The 21,225-nt window shown below is 39.8% G+C and overlaps 1 protein-coding gene and 1 long non-coding RNA gene across 2 annotated transcripts; both read left to right on the top strand.

Moving 5' to 3' along the window:
* The first annotated feature begins 13,115 nt into the window (after positions 1 to 13,115).
* On the top strand, positions 13,116 to 13,796 carry LOC127136303 (uncharacterized). The gene has a single exon (XM_051062882.1). The coding sequence runs from the start codon at positions 13,116 to 13,118 to the stop codon at positions 13,794 to 13,796; it is 681 nt and encodes a 226-aa protein (XP_050918839.1).
* Positions 13,797 to 15,698: 1,902 nt separating this feature from the next.
* LOC127073945 (uncharacterized) lies at positions 15,699 to 17,137 on the top strand. Its single transcript, XR_007785898.1, has 2 exons — positions 15,699 to 16,536; positions 16,839 to 17,137. It is a non-coding gene; the product is annotated as an uncharacterized LOC127073945 (long non-coding RNA).
* The last annotated feature ends 4,088 nt before the right edge of the window (positions 17,138 to 21,225 follow it).

The raw sequence follows: 21,225 nt of genomic DNA, 5'->3' as shown, positions 1-21,225 counted from the left end.
AGCTTTCCTACACTCATTCTGGATATCTTTGGGTGCGAGACGTTTGGCTCGTTGCTTATTATATCCACCTTTACTCATAGACTTTAGTGTGATTCTTATCAAGTAACTATCAAGTCTATTCCACTCTTTCAATTCAATCATTCTATCATCTCTTGTTTTGCCTCCATCATCTTGCTTTCAGTCCTAGTGGGATGAACTACGAAAGCTCTGATTTCCTTATTGCACTATAAGGATACATAGGCAGGAGAACCCAGTTTCTTCGCGATCTATCTTATTTATCATTCTACCCTTCTCTATCCAATGAATACATTCTCCATTCATCAATCTATACCATCTTTTTGAGATCAATCATATTTCTCCTTGGACTCCTTGTCTACCCTTTTGGGATGTCTTAACGACAATCCATCTCTTCAATCGAGACTTGTTTGAGCTACAACCCCATACACTTAATTTAGTATTTCTTTTTGGCTTTACCTTATAGTGGCGGCCTGCTAGTCCACGTATTGGTAAATGCCTACCTTGCTCTTCGATACATAGTCTATCTCCTTCTTGGATCCAAGATACCATTCTTATTTGATCTCGAACCATTTGTTTCCCCAGTAAGTGATACTATTCCTTGTACTGTCGTACTACAATCATTCCTTAAAGTGGTGTTTGTCTTGTGAGTCCCCGTTGCTTAGACAAATGTCTCTCTCTATTCTCGTGGTTCCGAACTACGATTGCTCTGATTTTCTCATTGCACAATGAGAATACGTAGGCACGAGGATGCGAATCCTTGGCGAGCATACTTCTAAATATTCCTCCTTCGCCTTCGGGCATCATTCATATCTTTCATTATTCATTATCTGCGTTCGATTATAAATCGTTCACCCAGTGACATATCATTCATTTGACATCGAAATACATTTTCTTTGGAATTCCATATACATCATTTTAGGACACCTAATGTAGTTTGCCTTTCTACCTAGAGTTGTTTGGGCTACAACCTCAAACACTTCATTCCATCCTTTTTTGGCTAAACACCCTATAGTGGCGGCCTGCTGGTCCATGTATCGGTTAAAGTTGTTTCCCTCTATGGTAGAAATCCCATTCCTCTTATGGATTCCAATACACTTTCACTTTTCGATTTCGAACAACCCTTTCTTAGTCACTTATTTCCGAATATTCAATTTCTGTGACTTCGGTCACTTTATTTCGTTTATCTCCATGATGCATTCATTATTCTACCTTCATTCGCTCCATGTGATATACGAGTTATCTTTGAGCCAAATACACTACCTCGTTATGCTTCTTCTTGCGTCACCGTGTGAACCAAGAGATGTTTGAGAATGTGCCCAAACACCTAATTCAGTCTTTCTTTTCAACTTTATTCTATAGTGGCGGCCTGCTAGTCCACATACTGGTAATAGCCACCTTACTCTTGGGTTCATCTTTTCACCCTTGTTGGAGCTCAAAACACTCAATTATTTGGTTCAGACCATACTATGATCACATTTCTTTCCACCTCCTGCCTCTAGTTCCTTGAACTACGAAGCTATGAATTCCTCATTGCACGATGAGGATACGTAGGCATGAGGGTTGTAATCCTCACCGAGCACTTTATCTATTTCTCTTTCCTTTTTCCCATTCTTTTGTGAGTAATCTTTAGATCACACCTATTCGAGCAAGAACAATCAAAACGGTTCCCATGGAGTACCATGGATGTTTGGGGTGATAATACCTTCCCCTTGCATAACTGACTTCCTTACCCAGTATATCTCTTTCCCCCGGGTTTTATCAATGTTTTCCCTTCCCTTAGGGGATAAATAAAGTTTGATGGAGACTCTGTTGTATGTTCGAGCGTGCGATACGTTCAAGTATATTTCCGCTAGCTTCAGCTGGCGACTCTGCTGGGGAATTTGCTTCTTGGAGCATATCCTAGTCGCTAAAAGGAGTCAAGCCTAGTTTAGTTTGTTCTCTCTCTAGTTTTAGGTGCTTACCTTTATAGATTTACTCGCTTCTGTTTATCACATTTCTCATTGCTTTATATTATGGATATTATCTGTCATGTTGTTGTTGGGATGGAATAAACTACATGAGAGGAAAACTCTGTAACCGAGCTTAGTATACACATAGGTTAGACTTTTGGATAGTCGTGTAGGCTTGCATTTCGCGCGTTGGGTTGTCACGAGAACCACACCCAGACTAGATTCACTTGGAAGTACTTTTGTCCTATGAGTATTCACTACGGAAGGGTATTTCCATTTTGAGTCGATGACTCTGGGAGACCTTCTAGGGACCACCTTGGAGCATAGTCCACACCTGTAAGGGGGATATGGGTTTTTTTATTGAAAGAAGCCATAGACTTTACCTACCTTGATACTCATGTTGCGTCTGACTTTTGAACCTGTAACAGATGGCATATACAGATTATTCAGAACATATCAGAGTTCTGAATCTACGTGACTTATATCATCCCATCATTACATTATCATTCATCATGGCAATTTTTTTTTTCATATGCATTTCTTTTCCAGGAATCCAAGAGTCCAGTTTGTTGACTAAGCATTCGAGACAAGGCATGAATCCCGAGAGGAAGAACATTACAATTACAAGTTCGTGGAACCTCAGCTGATTGTCTTGAGAGGACTAGGGGCACATCTAGATATTGGAAACAAAGATGATTTCAAGACGTATTATGGCAACCTTTTGGGAATCCTGAACATCGAGGTTAATACCACTGTTGTGCACACTCTGGTGCAATTCTACGATCCTCCGTTGAGATGCTTTACATTCCAGGATTACCAGTTGGAACCCACATTGGAAGAGTATTCACACATTCTGGGTATTAGGATCAAGAACCAAATGCCTTATGTTCACACTAAGGAACTCCCCAAATATCAAGACCTTGCTGAAGCTCTCCACATAGGGAAGAAGGAAGTGGAACTGAACTTGAAACCTAAGGGTGGAATCCATGGCTTCACCTCAAAGTTTCTAGTAGACAAAGTTGTTGCCTTCGTCGAAGCTGGGAGTTGGGCTGCCTTCAACGCCAATCTAGCTCTACTAATCTATGGGATCGTACTGTTTCCGAACATGGAAGAATTCGTGAATCTGGCCGCTATTCATATCTTTCTAACTCAGAACCTTATTCTCGCTCTTCTTGCTGATACTTACTACTCTTATCTATGTGAGGACCCAGAAGAAGAAAGGAACCATCGTCTATTGTACTCCTTTGTTGTATAGATGGTTTATTTTGCATTTACCCAACAAAGGCCCTTTCGTTGAAAACAAAGACAACTTGAAATGGTCCCAATGGATCATGTCCTTAAACACCAAAGATGTCTCCTGGTATTCTCGAATCTACGACAGCGTCAAGCTCATCCTCAACTGTGGTGATTTTCCTAATGTACCTCTTCTTGGAACGAAAGAGGGAATCAATTATAATCCGAGGTTGGCACTACGATAGTTGGGATACCCCATGGTAGACAAGCCTGATCTCAAGGGTGTAGAAGGTTTTGTCTTGTATGAAGGGGTTGAAGATCCAGAATTAGTCAAGAAGATCGTCAAGGCTTGGGGAGCAATTTGTCCTCAAGGAAGAGCATAAATGGGTAAGAAGAATTGCATTGTCAAAGAAGCTTACACCAAATGGGTAAAAGATAGGGTTAATGAGGTTTTGTTGCCATTTCCGCCTGAACCATCCATGAGCATCAAGCCTCCTGAACCAATAATCCATCAAACTTCTGAAGTCGATCCGTTGAAAAAAGTTATTAAGGCCCTACAGAAAGAGGACGCTGATCTCAAATCTAGGCTTGGTAAGATCTCCTTGGAGAAAGAAATTTGGAAGTTCAATTTGAATCAGAAAAGATACAGGGTACGTCAAACAAATGACGAGGTGCAAACCGAGGTATTCAAAAGAATCAAGGTGGGTGACACACTCAAGGGAACTTATGCCAGTTTGACAACCAAGAAAAAACAGTTAGCCGAGACTCAATACCAGGCTTGTAAAGCGGAGCTTAACTAAAGAGAACAGACCAATAAGCTCTGAGACTTGCTAGAAGCTTGCAAGAAAGAGCTGAAGAATGAGCAAAGTTGCACCAAGCAACTAGAAGTCATTATTCTCTAGAAGCAGTACGAGCTAAACCAGAGACTTGAGGAGATCCGCGAGCTAAAAGAGCAATCACACAAGAACCTGGAAGACGCCAACCTACTCCCACAAGTGAATGGACATCTTTAAAATCTCCCCAACCAGGAGAAGACAGCTGTGAGGAGCATTTTAGACGAACCTGATCACGACCTACCACCTGAAGGGAGCAGAATGTTGGGGAAATAGTGCATATGCTTGTCCCCAAATTCTCAGACTTATTATGAGGAGTTGTTGTCAAGATGTTTCTGAATATTGCCCTTTAGGATTGATTTGTAATTCACTCTTGTTTCTAGGTTGATGTCTGATAAGGTCGATGTTGAGACTCTTGTAGCCCAACGGGCAACTTTTTGATATGTACTTGTATTCCTCTTTCTTGATATATGAATAAAAGAGTTTCTTGGCTATTGGCTTCATGAACTGTCTCTCTTTATGCTTTGTATTTGCTTATTTTGATAAACAAACTCAAGGATTCCTTGGAAATGTCTTTCGTTACAAAGATAAATATAACATAAAAATGCACATATCAATTTTTTTTTGCATACATGCATGCATTCACGGATTTATCTGTCATAAGCCTCCAGAAAACAAAATTCTTACTCTCGCCATCTTTCCACATCAAAAACGACGACTCGTCATCACTATTTCACTCACGCAAACAAATCCAAGATCATGGCTGACTTTGAAGCGGGCAACGCTGCTGTCCGTGAATCACTCGCCCAAGTCCAGGGCAGAATGGACCTATTCTAAGGCAACATGGAGGCCATCTTGGAACTCCTCCAGACTCAGGGCTCCTACCTCTGCCAACACTGCTGATGACAACACCACCCATGTTGCCAGGGTGGCCAATCCTGCTATTATTGTCGGTGCTACTGTTTAAACTCCGGTGGAGACTGTAGTGCCAACCACTGAAAACCGTCAATTAGTCCCTGCTGACATGAGTAGGCTTGCTGATGCCTACCCTTGGGGAATGACCCAAAATTTTTCTGCTCACTTTGCCAATGGGGGAGCCTTCTCCCCTCATCCAACTCTCACCGCCACCGTTGCTGCTGGAAACCCTATTTTCCCGTGGGGCATACCCACTGTTCAGACTCCTTCGGTTGATGCTGCCAACCCTGAGGACAATCAAGATCAAGTTCCCCATGAAACTACTGATGCTGAAGGTGAATACAGAGTCCCGCACCTCCATTTTCAGATTCCTGCCCAAGCCGCTCAACTCGCGAGCGCCAATCAAGCTACTCCCTTCAGTTATCCTGGGGAAACCTCTATGCCCATGATGACCTATGCACCCGCCAATCCTGCACTCCAATATGTGTAGACAGGGGCACCTCAGGCCTCTAATGCCCAAGCTGGAGGACATTATCCTTACTTGGTGCATGCTGCTCAGACAATGCCTCCAGGTTTCTCGTACCCGCCGCGGATGTCGTTTGCTCCGCAGAACATGCCTACTTCGATCGCTCCTGAAACTTATCGACCAGCTAGTCAGGTTGCTCCTCCCGCTGTTGATCCAGCCAGACCTACGAATTATCAGCTGTTGGACTACAAAATAAGGGCCATTGAGGGTTTCTCTTCTTTTAGTATCGACGCTAGAGACCTTTGCTTGGTTTCGAACGTGGTGCTCCCACAAAAATTCAAGGTGCCAGACCTCCCAAAATACAAAGGCCTTAGTTGTCCTCGTAGTCAAATCACCATGTATTGCAGGAAAATGGCATCGTATATCGACAATGATAACCTGCTGATCCATTGCTTCCATGATAATCTGTCTAGGGCTTCCTTGGATTGGTACGTGGGTTTGGAACGTACGAAGATTCGGTCATGGAGGGACTTATCCAAGGCATTTTTGAAACAATACAAGTACAACCTTGACATGGCTCCAAAAAGGCTTCATTTACAGAATCAAGCGCAGAGATCCAATGAAACCTTCAAAGAGTATGCTCAGCGTTGGCGCGAAATGGCGTTTAGGGTCCGACCAACACTATCTGATAACGAACTGGTAGATATCTTCATGGGTACACTCCGAGGGTTGTATTATGAGAATATGATTGGAAGTTCATCCATAAACTTTGTTGATATGGTAACTATTGGTGAGCGTATGGAAAATGGGCTGAAATCAAGGAAGATCACAGATACAACCGCTCCGCAGACAACGAACAAGAGGTCACATGGGGGCTTCGCGAAGAAGAAAGAGGGGGGAGAAAATGCTGTGACAGCAAGTGCCCACCCCCAATATCAGTTTTCGATGACCCCTATGTTGTATTATCCGTATATGTATGTCGCTGCAACTCAGTATCAACAACCGCCATGTCAGTATCATCCACAGAAAGATAATCAACAATCAGCACCCGCTCAGAGAAATCAGAACCAGCAATACAAGCGTGACAACAAAGGACAAGGCTGAGGTCAGAACAATAGAAACAGTTTTGGTAATCGCCCCCAGATCGACAAGATTCCAATACCGTATGCAGAATTGTTGCCCTATCTGATCCATGTGGGGGTTATCGTACCAAAAGAAATACCTGCGGCCACTCCTCCATTCCGCCCTAAGCATGATCCTAACGCTTCGTGGGCTTATCACGCCGGATTCATAGGGAATTATACAAAAGACTGTTGGGCACTCAAATACAAAATCCAAGATTTGATCAATCAAGACATTTTGACCTTCTCCGAGGAAAAACCCAACGTGAAGACGAATCCTTTGCAAAATCATGGTGGTTCAACAGTCAATGCTGTAATCGAGGAAGAAACTACCGAGTCCGTACTAAGAACCAACGATGTAAAGACTTCGATGTCAGTTGTGTTACAGAGACTTGAGCAGTTTGAGTTTCTAGCAGGTATACATGATGATTGCACGGTATGCGAATACGATCCAGACAGTTGCGACGAGCTGAGAGGTTGTGTACAAGACCTGATGGATCAGGGTTTGATACAATTCTCCAAGTCCATGGCAGTGGAAGAAGTTGCAGTAATTGAACCAATAACCATTGTGTACAGAAAAAAGTTAGGGCATCTCTTGCCAAGCATGTAGACTCCGAGTTGGTAGAGTTATTGCATGAGTATATTGACGTCTTCACTTGGTCGTATCAAGATATGCCAGGATTAGACACTAACATCATTGAACATCACTTACCACTCAAGCCTGAATGTCCTTGCATCACGCAAAAGCTCAGAAGGACTGGACCCGACATGGCACTCAAGATCAAGGAAGAGGTTAAGAAGCAGTTTGACACTGGCTTTTTGGCCATTTCTGAGTATCCGCAGTGGGTCGCTGACATCGTTCCAGTTCCGAAGAAAGATGGTAAAGTCAGAATGTGTGTAGGTTATCGAGACCTCAATAGAGCGACTCCAAAGGATGACTTCCCTTTGCCTCATATTGATGTTTTGGTTGATAATACAACTCAGTTTTCCGTATTTTCTTTCATGGATGGGTTCTCCGGGTACAATCAGATAAAGATGTCGCCGGAAGATATGGAGAAGACAACTTTCATCACGCTATGGGGAACTTACTGCTGCAAAGTAATATCGTTCGGCCTAAAGAATGCAGGGGCAACATATCAACGCACCATGGTAACCCTATTTCACGATATGATTCATAAAGAGATTGAGGTTTACGTGGACGACATGATTTCCAAATCTAGAATTGAGGAAGATCACTTGGTTCCTGGTAGGCCTCTCATTATGTACCTCACAGTACTCGATGAATCTATGGGTTGCATTTTGGGTCAACATGACGACACAGGTGTAACACCTCAAAATTTGCCCTCCTCTCTTGGGACTAGCTTAACATATTGCATATCATTTTGTAGTTCATTAGTCATTACATATTTGCATATCATATGGCCACAACAAGCAAGCCATCCTCCAAGTCTTGGTCAGAAGATAAGAGGTTAAGATTCAAGCTGAAGGTTTAATTGAACTGATCACCAATCATCTGAGGGTTGGTGCTTCAAATTAGGGTTTCTTGATTCCTCAAGGGGATTGAGCATCATCTTAGTTGAAATGGTACATCATCATCATCATGGCCTTATCATCACCAAGAGATTCATTGAGCTTGATCAGATTCCTTGAGATTAGGGTTTTGACCTGTGGTCAACCCTAATCATCTGAGTTGTGCCAATCAGGGCTAGTTAATGAGATGAGGTTTTCATGAAGATGGGGGATCATCATATGGTTTCAATGAGCTCATGGAATCTAGGGTTTCATGTTTGAGCCATTTCATCAGGAGTTTGAAGCTCAAGATCATCAGTGCATAGCCAATTCATCTATCAGTCAACAAAAGTTAACCAAAGGTCAACTGGTGGATTTGGAGGTGGGAGAGGGCTAGAGACACTTCATTCATGTCCAAACAAGTTTCATTTGACATTTCAAACATCAAGAATGAAGAAAATAAAGTCAGATGAAAACTTTCCAAAAATAGAAAGTGACTTGTAATTCAAAATTGCCAAAAATGGAAAGGTTTTCTCCTTGAAATTACATGTCCAAAAATGCTTCAAATGAAATTTTATCCAACATGAAAGTTGTAGATCTTGCTCTCACCTTTCCAAAAAGTCCAAGAACATGAATTTCTCATTTGTGGTTGGCAAGGTATGATCAAATCATTGTCCAAAAAGTTGAATTTCAAAAGTGCATAACTTTTGATTCAAAAGGCCAAATGGAGTGAGACTTTTTGGAGCAAATTTCTTTTGATCTCCTCTATCCAAAACAAGCATTACATTTCATGAATTTTGCTCACACAAAAAGTGCATTTTTCAAGTGGACTTAATTTGAAAAGTGGAGGGAAAAAGGTCATTTTGCAAAATAAGCATTGTTTTCACATGATTCCACTTGCATTAGCTTACAAACATGTTTTTAAACTTGCTCCAAACTAGAAATTTCACTGTTACATTGGTTTTCACATGAGAAGGTGAATTGGCCAAAATGCTAAAATGCACCAAAACTTGATTTCACTTAAACACTCACATTAGCCTAATCATGATTAGTGAACATCATTAACATCACATATAAAACCATAATCATAACTGTTTTCTGATTAACCATAACAGAATTGTGAATTTTAGATCTAGATCCAAAACTTTTTCATTTTTCTCTCAACTTTCTTCATCAATTTTCTTCATTCTTTTTGCCTTGCCTTCGATCAATTCATCATCTACATGCATATTGGAAGTGGATTGAAGCAAAATCTTGGAGAAATCTTGAAGAATCGTGGACTGTTAAAGTGAGCTTCAACAATGGCAAATGGAGATTTGAGCTAGATCCTTCATAATCAACACACAAACCTTGTTCCATTCATCAATACTAGCATCAAAGAGCATCTGTTTTGCACTTCCATGGCCTGAAACGCGCGATTTCACATCTGCAATTCTAAGAAGGTCAGTTTTCGATTTTCCTAATTCATGCAATTGATATATGCTTTAGATAGATCTTGCTTAGGAGGTAATTCTGCAAGTTGAACCACTGAATTTGGTTGAGAAACAAGGAAGTTATGTTGATTTGAACTTTCATGCATGAATATGTTTTGAATCGAATCTCTTAAATTAGGAAGAATTAGGTTAAATCAATGTGAGATTGTTGATGTACGTTAGAAGACCTTTCCATTGATGTATGGTTTGTCAAATTTGGTGAAGAATTGTTCTTGAGTGATGAATCTATGAAGAACGCGTATCCACATGAGAAAAATCATATCTCCTAAACCATTGATCCAATTAACATGAAATTTTTTGTGCCATGATCCTTGTAACCTCTACTATTTTTTGGTTATTTTTGCAAAAATTGTGCACGTGTGATTTTCTGAATGGCCTAGGGTTTGTTTACATGTGTTCTTTCATGCACCTTGCTTGATGTTTTGATCATGAAATGATGATGCTTGATCCAAAATTCTTGAAATTTTGCATGCATAAACTAGAGACCTTAAGTGACATTTTGGCTTTGAGTTTGTGATTTTATCGTTCCTGGTTTGTGAGATATGATCATTTCAATCTAGGTGTGACAATTTGTGTCACACCATTTCTTGTCCAAATTCCTGATTTTCTTTACCATGCCATATGAACTTGAAATGAGCTGAATTTTTGCATGATGATACTTATGAATGTTAAGGTTGCTTGTGAATTTTACTGGAATTTTTGAAGGCATTTCCTATTTGTTTGAGAACTTCTCCCCGGTTTGACCAATTGTGGACCTTTTGTGAGTCATGATCTCATATGTTTTGTGAAATTCTTGTGGTTTATTGGATGGACTTTAAATTTGGCATGTGTATTATAGACATCTTGAAGTTTGCCATGGTTTTGGTTTCACTCATTTATCATGTTTGGTTTCTGTTTTATGATTGCTTGAAGTTGATGCATGAATTAGTGCCTTGTATGAGCTTGTTTGAGTATGCTTTGGCTTGATGAATTTAATTGACTTGATTCCCTTTGTCCAAATGGCCTGAAATTTGGTGTGATGATCCTTTAATGAGTGCTGTTTAGCCATGAATGTTTTGGGAATTTATTGAATTGTTTGTGAGTTGATTTGAATTGGATCTTTCTGTTTGGTCCTATGAGGTTCTAAATTGCATGCTTGGTACTCTTTGCTTCATGAAATGAAATTGGTAGATGATATGAATGTGAGACCACTTGGGTTTGATTCTAATTTGATTGAACTTGAGTTTTGATAATTTTCATGTTCTGTTTTGGTTTATTGCTCCCATTTTGACCCTAGGCCATGTCCTAGTGGTTAGTGGTTAATGTTTGAGTTGTGTTTTCAGGACAAAAGGCATATGGCATGGAGGAATTAATTCACTTGGCTTGAGTTGCTTGTTTGATTGATGTTGATTAACATTAAGTTTGTTTTGTAGGTGGCTTCTAAGTCCTTTGTGTTGAGAATTGGCTTATGCTTTGCTTGATGCATTGCTTGTGTACAGTTAATTGTTGACTTTTAGTTTGTCTGTTTGACTGTCTGAGTTGAATACTAATTGTGCTAGATTGTTTTCAGGTACTTTAGTTGCTATAGTTCATTGTGAACTTGCTTGTGCTGTTGCTTGGTTGTATAAACCATTTGAGGTATAACATTTCTTCTCCATGTAGTCTGGAAGACCTGGCCTGTTACTTGGCCAGACACCTGTCTGAAGTCCTCCTTAAGAGGCAATGCTTGTGCTTGTTTATTTTTGTCCCCAAGCAGGAAAAGACCTTTGATAAGGCAATTGGCAGATACAAGAGATGTGCAATCCATCTCCTGCTATTCTTGTTGAGTCATCCATTTGCTCACACAACTGGTGTTGATGCATTGTGGATCCTAACCCAAGATCTCAGTTGAGTCAGTGTCATATGTGTAGAAGGGTTCCCACTTTCTGAACCCACACATTCTTGTCTGAAGCTCTCCCTGACCAGGGATAAGAGCTGTGAAGTCTTATCTTCACTTCCCATTTCATCTGGCTTCATCTTGACTCTCAATGTCAAGGTTAAGAGCTAACATCACCCTGATACAGTTGTGTTGCTTTTGCAACATAACCCTTGTGTGAGCCCACTTTGTGTGTATATAGTGTGTGCTAATTGTGAATGTTTGCTTTGTTTTGATTACGCTTGTATGCTTTGCTTTGCCTGTTTAGGATTAGCTTGCTGCCTGAGCAAGATAGATAGCAACCTTAACTTAGGGATGATATGCATGATAACATCTAGGCTCTAGTCGTAGTCTCCCTAGTTGTGTCTCCCTTTGTATCTGGTTAGGCTAGTCTTTCTCCCCTGTTCAGGGGAACTACGTTGCCCTGATCCTCATACCAGATGAGGTACGTAGGCAGGAGATCGTACAAGATCTCTCCGGGCACCCTTTTTCTTTTGTGTGTGTTTGCTTGACAGTTGCTAGGCTCGAGTTCCCGACTCCTTAGTAACTTGTTGCTTGTTTCTTCTTGTGTGTGTGTTAGGAGACGGATGTAAGCCCAACAATTGGCATTCCGTATCCTCTTGTTGTGTGCTTGGAGTCCGGTATAAGTCCATCAAGTGGCATCTGGTTTCCAGTGTGGGTTTGTTTGGTTCGGAAGCTGATGTAAGTCCAACGATTGGCGTTCGGGTTCCATGTTTGCCTTTTTGTGTTGTGTTTTGTTTCGGCGTGCGTGAGCCGAACTACGGTAGCTCTGATTCTCGTTCCAGACGAGATACGTAGGCATAAGATGCGATATCCTAGCGAGCCCTCTCCCCTCTTCTCCCACCTGTGTTGTTTGTGTGTGTGATGTTTGTTTTAGCAACCTTTTCCTATCTTTTGAGCGTGGATCCCGTCGAGTACGACGAATGCGTATGGGTGCTAATACCTTCCCTTCGCATAACCGACTCCCGATCCCATTCTCTTTGGTCGCGAGACCATGTCTTTTCCAGGTTTACTTCGAGCGTTTCCTTTCCCTCTTTTGGGATAAATAACGCACGGTGGCGGCTCTGTGTTGTTTTGTTTTAGCCCGCCGGTTGTTTTTCGCGGATGCGACAACAGGCAAAAAGGAACATGCTATTTACTATCTCAGCAAGAAATTCACTGAGTGTGAGACCAGATACTCACTTTTAGAGAAAACTTATTGTGCTTTGACTTGGGTTGCTCGACGTCTGAGACAATATATGATTTGCCATACCACTTTATTGATATCCAAAATGGATCCAATATAGTATATCTTCGAAAAGCCTGCTGTTACTGGTAGAATTTCCCGGTGGCAAATGTTGTTGACTGAGTATGATATTCAGTATATGACCTAGAAAGCGATAAAGGGAGTGTTCTGGCTAACTACCTTGCTCACCTACCCGTCGAAGGTTATCAACCGTTGAGGTTTGACTTCCGAGACGAAGACATTATGTTTATCAGAGACTTCACTATGCCAGGCTTTGAGGCAGGCCCTAAGGAAGGCCCCGAACCAGGATTGTGATGGAGGCTCATGTTCGACGGTGCTTCCAATGCTCGAGGCCATGGCATAGGTGTTGTTATCACTTCTCTAACCGGTTTCCACCTTTCATTTACTGCTAGATTGTGTTTTGACTGCACCAACAATATGGCAGAATATGAAGCATGTATCTACAGTTTGGAGGCGATCATCGACTTAAGAATCAAGATCCTTGAGGTATACGATGATTCAACTCTGGTAATAAGTCAGGTAAAAGGTGATTGGGAGACTCGAGATAGCAAGTTGATACCTTACAAGGAGCATATCAGAAAACTGGTACCCTACTTTGATGAAATCTCCTTTCATCATATTTTCAGGGAAGAAAATCAGTTAGCAAATGCTCTAGTTACGTTGGCATCTATGTTCAAAGTCAAATGGAAGAACGAAGCACCAACTATCCATATTGACCACTTAGATGAACCAGCGCATTGTCTAGCAATTGAGGCCAATCCTGATGATAAGCCCTGGTTCTACAGCATAAAGACATTCCTGGAGAAAGGACAGTATGCCGAGGGTATATCCATTACCGACAAGAAGGCTATGAGAAGACTCTCTTCCAAGTTCTTCCTGAACGGTGATGTGTTATACAAACGAAATTACAACTATGTACTGCTCAGATGCGTGGATAGACACGAAGCTAGTATGATCATAAAATCCATACATGAAGGCTGCGAGGGTGTACATGCGAAGGGTCATGTTATGGCCAAGAAGATCCTCCGAGCTGGGTATTATTGGACGACAATGGAGGTTGACTGTTACAACTTTGTTAAAAGATGTCACAAATGTTAGATATATGGTGACAAGATCTTTGTGCCACCGACTCCGTGAATGTTTTGACTTCACCATGGCCTGTTTCTATGTGGGGTATTGCTATGATTGGGATGATAAATCCTAAAGCTTCAAACGGTCATCGATTCGTCCTAGTCGCCATCGACTACTTCACGAAATGGGTCGAAGCTGCTTCATATGCTAATGTCACTCGACAAGTGGTTACCCGGTTTATCAAGAAAGAGATAATTTGCCGCTATGGGATACATAGCAAGATCATTACCGACAACGCCAGTAACCTCAACAACAATATAATGAAGGAGTTGTGCGAAGAATTTAAGATTGAACACCATAACTCTTCACCATACCGGCCCAAGATAAATGGCACCGTGGAAGCAACTAATAAGAATATCAAAAGAATCGTCCAGAAAATGGTCAAGACATACAAGGACTGGCATAAAATGTTACCCTTTGCTCTGCACGGTTACAGAACCTCGGTCCGCGCATCCACTTGGGCAACCCCATACTCGTTGGTATATGGGATGGAGGTTGTCCTACCAATTGAAGTCGAGATCCCTTCACTCAGAGTCATCATGGAGGCTGACCTAGATGAAGCTGAATGGGTTCAATCACGGTATGACCAACTGAACCTGATAGAAGAAAAGCATTTGACAGTCGTTTGTCATGATCAGTTATACTAAAGATATCTCAAACGAGCTTTTAATAAGAAAGTTCTTCCTCGTGAGTACCGCGTAGGGGAACTCATGCTCAAAAGGTATTTTGCTATTCACTCAGACCCGCGAGGCAAATGGACTACCAACTGCGAGGGACCTTTCATCATTAAGAAGGCCTTCTCAGGTGGGTCTCTAATCCTCACAACAATGGATGGGGAAGACTTGCCATCGCCAGTAAATGCATACATAGTCAAAAAATATTATGCCTAAAAAAAATGATAAAAGCCCGCTAGATTAATCTTCGCAAGGTTGATCTAGGCAAAAACGGTTGTCCCGATGGACTAAAAAATGAATTGTCCATGCAAAAGTTAGGGAACAAATATAAGGCTCGCTAAGTCGAAAACCCGAAAGGGCGACTTAGGCAAAAAGGAGTATCCCGGCGGACGAAAAGAATAAGAAATGTCCAGGAAAAAGTTAGGGATAAAGGCATTGACTATGATCCTCGAGCCCATTATGCTACAAGCTAGATATCAGATGGCCAGGGACCAATCTAATCATCATCGGCCGAAGCAAGGTCTCTGAATTCAGATTCTACAGTAGACTAAGGTGTCATACCCAAATTTTGTCCGGGCATTTTAAAAATTTCATAAATTCGATTTTTATTTCAATTTGCATCAGTTGTACAACATAACATGCATTTCATCATAAATAGTACCTAAAATATCAGTCAGGGTAAATTTATTGAAAATACAGACAAATTGTTAAATCTATTCTCAAGAACGTGCAAGAATCAGCGGGTAAAAAGTTTCAAATTTAAAATTGCAGACGCCAGTATTATTAACCTAAGGTTCATGTAGTTTAAACTGGTGTGCACGTTATATTTTTCAGCGACTGTTTCGGCTGCATTTTAATCCGTCTGAGCCTTTTAACCGATGTGAAGAAACGCTGTATTTTTTCAGATTTATTTCAGAATTTGAAGAAACGCTGTATTTTTTTCAATAAGTATATTTTGTGCTGATCATTTTAGTGTGTCCAATTTGATTTTCCGAGCAAATTTATATTCGGCTTCTATTTATAATCGATCGCTATTTTTGTTAGGTTAATTATTCAACTAAAATAATTAGAATTTATTTAAAACAAAATATTTATTAGGAATTTTTAATAAGATTATTTCTTTTAATAATAATAGTAATTGTGTGAGATTTAATAATAATAGCATTGGATTCCTACTTTTTTTGACAGTTTGCACTCTCTCCTCACGTTTCCTCTCTCCCCCACTCTTCCTCTCTCTCACACGTTACTCTCTCTGACAATATACAAAAAAGGAAAACAAAAAGAAAGGAGGAGATACTCATGACACTCTCTTCACTAAAACAATAAATAAAAAGTGAAAAAGGAGAGTTCACTCATATACACCACTGGTCCAAGAGAAAAACGAAAAAAACTTTAAAAGGAAACTCTGTTCCTCTTCTTCCAGGAGCAGTGACACCACCACTCCAAAACCCACTGAACTTCTTCTTCCCTCAACCTAGGCGCCGCCCACAACAACAACTCTCCATTACTTTTTAAAGCTACCACTATCCCCATCATCTTCCGAGGATCCATCCGCATCACCCTTCCTCCGACCATAAAACTTCACCATCAATTCCGGCGACAGCTTCACCGCGTTCATGACACGTTGCAGGTTGCTGCAGATTTGTTCCATGCTCAGCTTTACTATTCTCCAAACCTCCACAAAAACTCATGATTGTTAGTTGTTTTGACGAGTTTCTAGTCCTGGCGAGTTCCGCCGCCATTTCCAACATTAGCAGCAATATTTCCAAACCCGCTTTAGATCTGGCCACGGCATCGCCAACGTCACCACCACCGCCGACTCAATCGCACCGGTTCCAGCTAGAGCAGCGACCATCAATAACAACAATAACCGGCTGCTCTGATTTGAACGACAACAACATCAACATTTTCAAACTCATCTTTGCAACAACATTTCACGACGGTAACGACAATATTTAACACAACCGCAAGGTCCTTATTCCATTTTCAATCCGATCCGTTTTCAGTTCAGATTACGTCACACCTCAAAAGCAGTAGGTATTCTCATTCCTGTTGGTAATAATTTAAACTTGTCGAAGTTTTTTCTGTGTTGATCTGTTCATTACGTTATGAATTTTTTCGGTTAGATTATATTTTGTTGTATTGCATGTATTGATCACCCACTGCTGCTGTGATTTGTAGTTTGAAAGCATGCTTTTTTAGTCTAATGTGTTTTATTATTGTTATTTGGTTTGAATCATCTTCTAGATTTTGTTATGATGTTGTGTAAATATACTTGAGTGTCGCTTCAGTAAACTATTAATTTATTCTTTTTTACTTGGCATTTTTTGTGCAGAGATATGACGATTAGATAACTTCCTAGTGAATCTGTAGCTATGAATAATTTCAAAATTTGTTTCATTGATTTCTTCTGTGACTTGTGGTTATATGTTTATTTATTAATTTTATTATGGAGAATAATTAGTACTCCAAGTGGAATGACTATTAAGATTAAAAGTGTAAAAAACTTGCAAAATTTGTAGCTCTGTTCATGTTTTGACGTTGCACTGTGGAAAATGTTATATAATATGTATGTAGCTTACATTATGGATGATTAGCTACATTATGGATGATTGAGGAAAATGTTCTATAATATTTACGTAGCTTACATTATGGATGATTAGCTAATTCACTTAGTTTTCTTTTACTTCAAATTTATATAATAATAATAATAATTAATTACTAACAGTATGACATTAAATTAAATTAAAAATGGGTCTTACATTTTTTTAAAGTTTTTTTTTCTCCTTAATAGCCATTATGTGACTTCACTTTTTTTTTATTTATAAAAAATTCAAGTCTTCGGTTCTTTATATTTATTTATTATTTTTATAATTATTTGAATATACATTATATATATATATATATATATATATATATATATACAGTTTTTAAGATACAAATATGACAATTTGAAATTCAATTTTTTTCTTAATTAAATCTTGGGATGAAAAAGAATGTAGGAAGCATTCGCTTCGCTATTTCTCAAGTATCCGAACGATTGGCGCACGCCATATTGCTCGAATTCTTGTCACCCGATTAAAACCTTATATCGTAAGTCAAATCATTTTCACAATAGACTATACGAAAAGGGAGATGGTCTTGACTCTTCATTTCCTCTTCTCAAATGCTTGGATATGAGTTTTCTTACTCAGCCATTCGAGTACTTGTCGTTTATTCTAAAATACGTCAACCATCTACAACCTTATTTTCATAAATATTCAGATGAAACAGAAAGCGGTCTAGAGTCTTCTATTCCTTTTCCCGATTATTAGGATACGAGTTGTCTTACTCGATTATCCGAGTAATCGTCATCCATTCAAAACACCTTAATTATTATCCAATCCTTTTCATAAATATTCAGATGAAACAGAAAGCGGTCTAGAGTCTTCTATTCATTTTCCCGATTATTAATATACGAATTGTCTTACTCGATTGTCCGAGTAATCGTCATCCATTCAAAACACCTTAATTATTATCCAATCCTTTTCATAATTACTCAGATGAAACAGAAAGCGGTCTAGAGTCTTCTATTCCCTTTCCCGACTATTAGGATACGGGTTGTCTTACTCGACCATCCGAGTAATCGTCATCCAACCAAAAAAATCTCAACACAACCAATCTATCTTTTCTCGCCCTCGTGCGATCGAAACCAAACAAAACATTCAACACAATAACTCAGCTCGTCACCCCAGTGTGACCAAAACTCTTTTCAGAAAGAACATTGTTTAATCCTTTCTAATGCACACAACAAACTAGCGCTTAAGTCTACTCCGAGAGTAGACAAGCCAACGTTTAGCCTTTAGAATGCGACATAAACATATGTTCACTAAAAGACACCAACCAACCGTAGTTCCCCGAACTACGAATGCTTTGACTTCCTTATTGCACCATAAGGATACGTAGGCAGGAGATTGCTGTATCTTCGCGAGCACAGTAATAAAAAACCTCCCCTTTCCTTTTCTGAGGTTCCCATCCATTTCAATTTCTAATATTTTATAACCCAAAGATAACAAACAAACATAAATTAACACTCGAAACACACATTAGAACTAAAAGGTTCCCGTTGAGTACAACGGACGTAAGGGGTGCTAATACCTTCCCCTTACGTAATCCACTTCCGAATCCGGATATGGTTGCGACGACCATTATTCCATTTCCTAAAGGTTTTATCGATATTTTCCTATTCCTTTGTTGGGATAAATAAAGTTCGGTGGCGACTCTGTTCGAACATTAATTTTTTCCGCGACCATCGCGAGGAATCATATTTTTCGAGATGCGACAGATGGCGACTCTGCCGGGGAATAGCTCCAAGCAAAAGAGAGGGAAGCCTAATTTAGTTCAATTGATGTATTGTGTGTTAATTTTATTTATCTATTATTTATTCTGTTATTATTATGTTGTCATAATTATTGTATGATGTTTTATTGGCTATGTATTATTGGGGTTCTTTGTTTGGTGATACTTTGTGAGATAGACTCTCTACCCGAGTATGAGAAAAACCATAAGTTTAAGATGGTGGTTGTGTAGTGGGCGCCCACAAGGAGTCTTCCTTGTTGGGAAGATACGAAGACCCCGCCTTGAGGAGATCCTCTTGAGATATTATTGCCCGACGAGTTTTCGTCACGATGATAGTATTTTCAAGTTGGATCAATGACTTTAGGGACCTTTTAACCCACTCTATACGGCGGTTATGTAGTATTAACCTGCGAAGTTTCATACTTGTTGGGTTAATATGAAAGCCCCAATCATATGAGATCCCTTGGACGTATTATTATCTTACAGTAATATTTCCAACCTAGATCTATGACTCTGAGAACCTTGTTAGAACCCTGGACTCGAGAGTCGTGTACTAGAATCCTCATGGAGTTTTCCTTGTTAGGATAATACGAAGACCTCACCTAGACGAGATCTTCTTAAGGATATTATTGTCCGACGAGTCTTCGTCACGACAGTGACGTTCTCAAGAAATATCCGTGACTCTAGGAACCTACCAACTGTAGAGCCTACCCCTGGGGTTACATTAACCAGAGATACCTGTTATTTACCCATTATTCTGATCCATCTGAGAACACTTTGAACCTGTGATCCTAAACATGTCACTACATTCATACACATATCATTGCATTTTCATTCATCATCATACATTTCATATCATTTTCACAAAAAAAAAAAACTCATCCATCCTTCGTCCATAACCTGCAGTTGATTTCCCGATACTAATATCATACTTGAAGTAGCTCTTGAAAGATCATGGATCCTTTGGAGCAAAGTCATATTGCATTAAGAGGAGATGTGGACTCGATGAAAAATCAGTTAGACCAACTTGTGGAATCTATGATAGTTTTAGCAAAGAAGGAGGACAACATTCAGTAGACTGCAGTCGTAGAGAATGTTATTCCAGCTCCAGTAAATGGTCCTACCCAACCTCTACCCACCTGGATATGATCCTGATGTGCAATGTGGATATTGTAGCACCTCAAATTTGCACCTCCCATTTGTACATACATTTCATTTTTAGGTCATTAACATTGCATTCACATTGCATAGTCCATTGCATTGCATCAGTCAAAACTGATCAGGAGAATCCATCGGTGCAAGAGAGCAAGGGTTTTTCCATGAGATTAAGGCCCTATGGTTGTTCTAGAGAGCTTACATGACCCAAGGATCATTTTGAAGCAATTTGGCCAAGTGTTGAAGGCTTAAAGTCCACAGTGCATGACCAAGTCATCTTAGGCCCATAAAAGTCAACTGCAAGTCAACTGAGGGCTAGGAGATGGAGAAATGGATTGAGACACTTCATTCATGTCCCAAAGAAGGTTATTCAACATGTCAAACATCTACCTTGAAGATTTTGAAGCCAGATCAAAAGTTTCCCAAAATGGAAAGTGACCTGTAATTTCAAGTTTCCAAAAATGGCAAGTTTTTGGACCAACTTCAACTCAACTTTCCAACATCAAAGAAGCTTCAAATGAATTTTTGTCCAACATGAAAGTTGAATATCTTTCTCTCCCATTTCCAAAAAGTCCAAGATCATGAATTTCTAATGAATGGTTAAGGAGTTATGATCAAATCATGGCAAAGTGTGCTTGGAACTTCAAATGACCATATCTTTTGAACCAAAACTCCAAATTTGGTGGTTCTTTTTGCAAAATGTTTCTCATGTCATGAAGTTTCTAAATCAACCATCATATTGCATGAATTTCCAACACATGAGCATTGGCATATCCAAGTCAATTTTGGAGGGAAATTTGGAAATTTAAAAATGGTGCATTGTATGGACTTTCTACCATTGCCATTGTGTTTGAAATGTGATTTTGAGTGAAAATAATCAAGGAAAAGGCACTGTTCACGTGTGCATCTCATGCATGAGGTGAAAGTGCAAATTTGTGCATGCACCTTGTAATCCCTTAATCTCATTTAGTTTTGGTTTAAACTTAATTTCAGAATGATTAAGAGGGCATATATAAGGATAATCATAACTGTTTCATTCATAACACACATTTTCAGATCTAGATCTTGAAAATTTCCAAAATTTTCTCTCAAAAAGATTTTCCAAATTCTTCACATAAACCTCATTTCTCTTGTTGAATTGTTGATCATGGAGTGGTTCTGAGTGAGATTGGACGTGTACTTTGAAGAATTCATGCCAATTTCGTGCATGCTCAAGCTTGGATGCATCA

This window comes from Lathyrus oleraceus, chromosome 4, assembly GCF_024323335.1.
Source record: "Lathyrus oleraceus cultivar Zhongwan6 chromosome 4, CAAS_Psat_ZW6_1.0, whole genome shotgun sequence".
Taxonomy (NCBI): Eukaryota; Viridiplantae; Streptophyta; class Magnoliopsida; order Fabales; family Fabaceae; genus Lathyrus; species Lathyrus oleraceus.
Note: the sequence above shows the minus strand (reverse complement) of the source record. Positions and strands in the feature narration are given on the sequence as shown.